Genomic DNA, 7,949 nt, shown 5'->3' with positions numbered 1-7,949 from the left:
CAAAGCCCGTTGCTAGGTTGCCATTTTCAGGTCGCTTTTGACAGTTTCATGAAAAAGTGTTTACAAACAAACGGCTAATAGTTAACGCGGAAAAGTGGACGAATTTACTATTAGGAAGATTATATTGGTTAAATTTCTTGTGGTCAATCACTTCTGGAGAATTAAGGAGGCGTAATTGCAGTCTACTCTGTGTTCAGAAACGTTGATAATCTTTTTGATTGTTTTCCATTCCGTGACCACAAACCACTACCGTTTTCAACGGTCCTGCTGGGAAAACGAAAAGTTTAACATGTTCCAACTGGGTAAAAGAAGTCCTATTTACTTTCAATGAAACACTGAGAGTATAATGAAACATCCAATCGACACACACTGATACAATATGCATACCGTCTTTTACTTATAACCCGGCGACGAATGATAAATGAGATCCATGGATTCAATCAGCCATGTAATATTCTAATTAGATTCTATTTTTTATAATATTCTAAAAGGAAATGAGTGCAAAATGCTGAACAAAACTTCCATTCGCTCCATAGCAACGTCCATCGCTAAACATAAACAATGTTCACTTTAACTGTCAAAATTTTCCCATGGCTTTCTGTCATTTTACTCTACGCTTCGACCTGTTCTCTTTCAAGGACCTTGGGTGGTATCAGTAATATGAAGATTTATTTACGAAGTACTTGCATTGATTAAAACATTTTCCGACCCGTATTCGCGTTACCAAAAATAGGAGCACAGCCTGCCGAAAACAGGAACAAATTGCCGAAAATAGGAGCAAAAACAGTGGGTGGGATCGCCAATGGAAGTCGTCAAAATAAACGACGGTTAAAAAAGACGACATCTGCTCGATTGCAATGTTTCATCGTCAAATTAATAATCGTAGTTGGCTAACCGCAGGACTCCACACAGCATAACACGGAGCGCAACATAACAACTGCTAAACGCTTCAGAAAACGCTTCTTTGATGGTAACAAGTTTTGAATATCCTTAGTAGGCCGCTCATTGCTCGTAGAAAAGCCACCAACCTACTGCGATGACCGACAGGTAATTAAACGCTTTGCCTCCTTTCCCAAGCGTTTTCTCAAGCGTTTGGCAGCTGTCAGTTGTTATGTTGCGCTCCGTGTTATGCTGTGTGGAGTCCTGGCGTTATGCTGTGTGGAGTCCTGCGGTAAGAGTCGTTTGTTTTCCAGTTAAATTGAGGTGTTTCTAGTGTGCATTTGTGTATTTATGAATGTGTTTTCCAAACGAACAACATATTCTATATTCCATATTCCAAACGAACAACATGCACGTCATAAACCCATGTTCTCACTTTCCTCTGAATCTTTATCCGGTTGCTATGGATCGCAATCCATGAGAATGGATCGCAATCAACTACGTCTGAATCGTTTTCAACTACGTCTGAATCGTTTTCAGCGACGTTTGGATCGCTCTCAGCTACCATTGGATTTTGCGGTAGCTCTCGCAAATTTCGTTTTGGCGCACCGTTTATTCGGTGACCGCTCGTCGTACCTTAAACCTCGTCGTACGAAACTTAAGCTTGAGGTGGAGAAAGAAGCATCCAATGAAGTCGGTGATTCGAGAATTATGGCTAAATATGAAATTTACACGCTATGACCCTGCGCGGTCGCTTAGTCTTGATTCGCCGGGAACATCGACGGGAACTTCTACCAGCGATCTGGAGCTATTCTGATCGACCCGAAAGGCTGAGTAGGTACAATAAAGCATAAGCGACTCCGAGGTTGGATCGAGCCAAAGTAGGTTCAAGGCCCGACCTGAACTCACTGCACCAGTAGGTCGATGTCACTTATGCTTCATTGCACCAACTGTCCCGTAGTCGACCTTGATTTCGATTCCGACCTTACGCTGCATCCTTGGGTATGAAATATATGAATATGAAATTAAATATAAAAAAAATATTGAGAATATTGATCAAATGAGACGGCGGCGCACTGCCTTCGGCTATGTTTCAAGAGGAGGAGGACAGTTGGCTTCAAAGAAGATATAAACTTACCGCAACGTAGAGTAGCAAACACTATCCCAAGCGCCACAGATTGGGCTTAAACGACTGGAAAATCAAATATCCATAGACAAAAAATGAAAGCTTCGTAGCTTCACTTGGTTTACTCAATAGATGGCGTTTTACAACTGATCATTATATTGCTATCCTTTTCTTGCAATGTGTCGACAAGCTTCATCTAATCATGACATACTATAAATAACCTTCTAACTTTCTGAGAAAAAACCTATATGAATGGTCGTGTGGTCAGATCAAGGTGGATTAAAAATATCAGGTGGTGGATTAGGGCCTTTGGGGGGTCGCCATAGTTGAGGGACTTTACGTCATTTTAAAACCGTTAATCATTGGTTTCCGCACACAAAGCTTAGATAATAGAACAGATTTCTTTGTTATTATGTGCATTTTTGTGTGTCTATTGATTTTGTCGAAAAAATGAGATAAATTAACAAAAGATTTGATGATTTGTTAATGCACGAAATTTAAAATCATGTGAGTAAGAGTTCTAATCTCACGTAAATTGTCCATGCGGCTCGTAGATAATGAGGAATTAATGTAAAAATTGAAAAAAATTATGATTTTTTAGTTTGTATCATCAATAATGTCGAAAACACAATTAATTATAGAATACATTCACGGAATAACACAAAATAACACACTTTAATCCATGTTTTAATCTTAAATAAGAACTCGCAAAGTCAAAAATGTATTTTTTGTAGAAATTAGAAATTCGAATTTGTATATACCTCACACATACACCTTGACATCCTTACACATACACCTTTTCTATATGTACATCTTGTTTGTGCGATCACACCTAGGTTTAAGTATCTCAGGCAATACTGTCAAATAGAGATGTCATTCGTGATTGAGCGCTAAAACAGAAAACACGCAATTCTTCAGCCTTCAGTTAATTCTTCCGAAATTAAGAAAGATTACAATTCAGAAGTGGGATAAACCGTTTGTGCCGAAAAATGCTTACAAAAGAGGAACTTCTTTGTGCTTTGGAAGTTGCTAACATCGAAGTGCCTCCGAAAGCAACTTTACCACAACTACGCATGTTGTACGAGCAAAGTGTACCGAAAAACAAAATGGAGGAACAATCAACCCAGAATTTCATTCCTCAAAGAGTGTGTGCAGATGAAGACGAAGTGACGAACAATGGAAACCACGTTGCAGCAGCCGCCATCTTGATGAAAGACAAAGCTGCTCCGACATCTTCGACGCAAGGTGCTTCATTCGACGCAACTTCTCATCAATTGGAATTAATGGCGCTACGAGCAAAAATTATGGAAATGGAACAGCGGCAGACGTTTACGGATGGTCGATTGGTTCATCCCGAGGAGTTGAAACATTTGATACCGGAATTTTCTGACGGCCTCGGTATCAATAAGTGGATCAATACGATTCGCTACAATAGCGAATTATATGGATGGCAGGATCGCACGATGCTTTTATATGCAGGCAGTCGGTTGACTGGAGCAGCAAGCGAATGGTACAATGGCTTCCGTAACACTTTGAAGACATTCGACGAATTCGCTGACACAATTAAAAAGGCTTTTCCTGATCGCTGTAACGAAGCCGTTATTCATAGCCAATTAGCATCGGTCTACAAGAAAATTTCTGAGTCGTACACAAGCTATGTATACCGAGTAAATGCGCTGGGAATGTCAGGCCACGTGAGTGAGGAGGCTATCATAACTTATGTCATCAGAGGACTTTCTCGTGACCCTCTCTATGATAGCCTTGTGACCAAGGATTACCGCGATATTTACGACCTGATTGATAACATTAAGCGATATGAATCCCATCTTCTGTTGCGCAAAAACCCAGAACGCCGCAGCCCATCTCACATCAACACCATTTCCCCGAGACCGATTCCACCAAGACAAACGACGACAGAACCTCTTCGATGTTATAACTGCTCGAATCATGGACATCATTCATCGCAATGCACACAACCTCGCCGAGCTCCGGGTTCCTGTTTCCGATGTGGTAGCACATCACATGTCATTCGCAACTGTCCTGTCCCAGATAGACGTCAACTAACGGTTGCTGCGGTACAGGGCAACGACAATGAAACAGCGCATCTAGATTCTGGGGAAAATGGAAACTTCGTTCAACTTGAGGCCTATCAGGAGGTAAGTGTAGCTTTTAAGAGAAACAATGTTTGGAGCCCAGGGTTAATTATAACATCTCTTTTTGATTCCGGTAGCTCTAAAAGCTTCATAAATGAAGCCATTGTTCCGGTTACAAAACTAAGCGCTCCCCAACCAAGTGGATTTCGAGGAATAGGAAATGTGAATTTACAAACTCTTGGAACAGTACAGCTAAAACTTAGTTTTCGTAATCAAACATTCATTCACAATTTCTATATTTTACCAAAAAGCTACATGTCCCTATCCATGATAGTAGGGAGAGATTTGTTATCAGAATTTAACATCACACTCGCTCAATTCCGTAAACATTACAGCAAACTTATGCTGATGAATTTAAATAAAGATAAAATTCTGAACTTAAAAAAACCGGGTTTTTACCATAAGCTCCAAACGTTGGGTCTTTTACGTAGTTCGATCCAGGCTCCCTTACCAGAGGTATGCAAAGATTCGAAATTGTCCGATCCCAATATTTCTTCAAAATTCATTTCGATATCAGACAAATCTGAACATAAACAACAATATGACACAACTTTTTCTGAAATGTGTTCTATAAATATTAGCGATGAGGCTAGCACTATAAATGTTGGAGAACATCTTTCTAAAGAACAAGGCATTGCTTTAAGATCAATAGTGTCCAATAATTACATTAATTTTCCGGATAAACATATAATACCATCTGCTCATAAAATGCGAATTAGCTTAACTCATGATACTCCTATTTTCACAAAGCCTAGACGACTTTCTTTCGATGAAAGGAATAAAGTAAAAGTCATTGTGAAGGATTTATTAGAGAAAAATATAATAAGACCCAGTAACTCTCCTTATGCTTCCGCACTGGTACTCGTTAGGAAGAAAAATGGCGAAATTCGTAAGTGTGTCGACTACCGACCTCTTAATAAAGTAACAATCCGCGACAACTACCCGCTTCCACTCATAGAGACGTGCCTAGAACACTTGGGCAATAAAAAATTCTTTACGTTACTAGACCTAAAGAGTGGTTTTCATCAAGTGGCAATGGACGAGGATTCAATTAAATTCACAGCGTTTGTTACTCCAGACGGCCAGTACGAGTACACGCGTATGCCCTTCGGATTAAAAAACGCGCCAGCTGAATTTCAGCGTTTCATTAATACAATTTTGCGGAAATTCATCGAGAATGAAAAGCTGGTTGTATACATTGACGACATTCTCATAGCTTCTCAAGACTTTAAAGAACATCTTGAAATAGTTAGTGAAGTTTTGCATACTCTACGAAATAATGGGTTGGAGCTACGGCTTGATAAATGTAAGTTTGCTTACGATGAATTGGATTACTTAGGATACAAGGCCAATCATTCAGGTATATGTCCTAGCGATAATCATGTAAAAATTATCAAAAACTATCCTGTTCCTCAGAACACAAAACAGGTACAACAATGTTTAGGTCTTTTTTCGTTTTTCCGGAGGTTTGTTCCACATTTCTCTAGTATTGCAAAACCACTTACTAATCTTTTGAAAAACAATGTTCCATTTATTTTTGATGATGAGTGTAAAAAAGCATTTGAAACACTCCGAGATAAATTGATAGTAGCTCCGGTGCTTGCCATATACGACCCTAAACGCGAAACTGAACTTCACTGTGACGCAAGTTCGATAGCTTTTGGTTCTGTGCTTTTGCAAAAACAGGATGATGGTAGATATCACCCTATTTCGTATTTTTCCAAAACCACTTCGGCTGATGAAGCTAAATTGCACAGCTACGAGCTTGAAACATTGGCCGTTATATATGCGCTCAAACGTTTCCATACCTATGTACACGGCATTCCAATAAAGATAGTGACTGATTGTAATTCTCTGGTAGAAACGCTTAAAAATAGAAATTCGTCCGCAAAGATAGCACGTTGGTCACTGTTCCTGGAGAATTATAATTACATTATTCAACATCGCCCTGGATTAGCAATGAGTCATGTAGACGCATTAAGCCGACTGGAACATTTGGCTGCCTTCGATGATGTTGATATTGACTTCCAAATACGTGTAGCTCAGGCTAGGGATCCGCTTATCCAAACTCTGAAAAAAGAGTTAGAGACGACGGATGTCGAAGGTTACCAATTACAAGACGGTATTGTATTCAAACGATCACCTTCTAATAGGCTAAAATTATACGTGCCAACAGAAATGGTTAATAATCTGATACGATCAATACACGAACAAATAGGTCATTTGGGAGCCGAAAAATGTTGCAACCAAATAGATCAGAATTATTGGTTTCCTAACAGAAAAACACGGATAATAAACTTTATAAATAACTGCTTGAAGTGCATTATTCACTCTGCTCCATCTAGAGTAAATAATCGGAACCTTCATAGCATCCAAAAAGAACCTTACCCATTTGATACCTTGCACATTGACCATTTTGGACCGCTACCTACATCATCTTTAAAGAAAAAATACTTATTGGTAGTAATAGACGCATTTACGAAATTCGTTAAATTGTATCCAACAACTTCCACTAGTACAAAAGAGGTGTGCAATGCTCTAAAACAATATTTCTCTTACTACAGTCGACCTAAAAGAATAATTAGCGATCGAGGTACATGCTTTACTTCAGCCGCATTTTCCAATTTCCTTTCTTCTCGCGGAATTAGCCATGTGTTGAATGCCACAGGATCACCACAAGCTAATGGTCAAGTGGAAAGGGTCAATCGCATTATTCGTCCCATATTGAGCAAATTATCAAATCAGACCGACCATGTAGATTGGGTGACCCATTTGCTATCTACAGAATACGCTCTTAATAATACCATTCATTCGTCCACTCGTTTTTCCCCTTCTATGCTATTGTTTGGTGTTAACCAACGAGGCCCTTCAGTAGATATATTGACCGAATATTTAGAAGACAAAAACAAAGCATTTTCAGATTTAGAAACTATACGTGCAGAAGCATCATTCAATATTTTAAAATCACAACAAAATAATGAGAAACAACATGCTAAACACCATCGCCCTGCTCCCGTATTCAATGAAGGAGAGTTTGTTGTAATTAAAAATGTAGATAACACACCAAATTCAAACAAAAAACTCATTGCCAGATATAAAGGTCCATACGTTATCCACAAACGTTTACCTAATGACAGATATGTTATACGTGATATCGATGGAATACAAATGACGCAAATACCATATGATGGAGTGTTGGAGTCGGACAAGTTGAGAAGATGGATAGTGCCTCTGGGGGGAGCTTGATCGGAATATGTTCATAAAGCTACACTTAAGATTAAGGGTAGGGCTATACATATGCAGGAAAAATTGAGGTCAATTTCTCGTCAGGATGGCCGAGCTGTAGAAATTAGAAATTCGAATTTGTATATACCTCACACATACACCTTGACATCCTTACACATACACCTTTTCTATATGTACATCTTGTTTGTGCGATCACACCTAGGTTTAAGTATCTCAGGCAATACTGTCAAATAGAGATGTCATTCGTGATTGAGCGCTAAAACAGAAAACACGCAATTCTTCAGCCTTCAGTTAATTCTTCCGAAATTAAGAAAGATTACATTTTAAAGAATATTTAATAAAAAAAGGGGGTAGATAAGTTTTATGAACAAATTTAATATAAATGTAAAGAAAGTTTGAATCCTGGGGACCTTACGTCAAGTGACGAATTGTCAAAATGCACTAGAGTCCAAGGTGTATGGATATTAGGAGGTGAAGTGCTTCAGAGCAAATTGACATTTCACGACTTGACATAACAATACTGGAGGCTCCGGTATTAAAATCAA

The 7,949-nt window shown here is 38.9% G+C and overlaps 1 protein-coding gene across 1 annotated transcript; it reads left to right on the top strand.

Moving 5' to 3' along the window:
* Positions 1-1,611: 1,611 nt before the first annotated feature.
* Positions 1,612-7,673, top strand: LOC133392178 (uncharacterized). Its single transcript, XM_061651362.1, has 2 exons — positions 1,612-4,161; positions 4,236-7,673. Exons 1-2 carry the CDS (start codon positions 2,995-2,997, stop codon positions 4,239-4,241), a joined length of 1,173 nt encoding a protein of 390 aa, XP_061507346.1. The 5' UTR covers positions 1,612-2,994; the 3' UTR covers positions 4,242-7,673.
* The last annotated feature ends 276 nt before the right edge of the window (positions 7,674-7,949 follow it).

This window comes from Anopheles gambiae, chromosome 2 (genome assembly GCF_943734735.2).
Source record: "Anopheles gambiae chromosome 2, idAnoGambNW_F1_1, whole genome shotgun sequence".
Classification (NCBI taxonomy): Eukaryota; Metazoa; Arthropoda; class Insecta; order Diptera; family Culicidae; genus Anopheles; species Anopheles gambiae.
Note: the sequence above shows the minus strand (reverse complement) of the source record. Positions and strands in the feature narration are given on the sequence as shown.

What these genes read in the sequence shown, in the direction of transcription:
- LOC133392178 (XM_061651362.1), top strand. Translation starts at nt 2,995, where the DNA reads ATGCTTACAAAAGAGGAACTTCTTTGTGCTTTGGAAGTTGCTAACATC.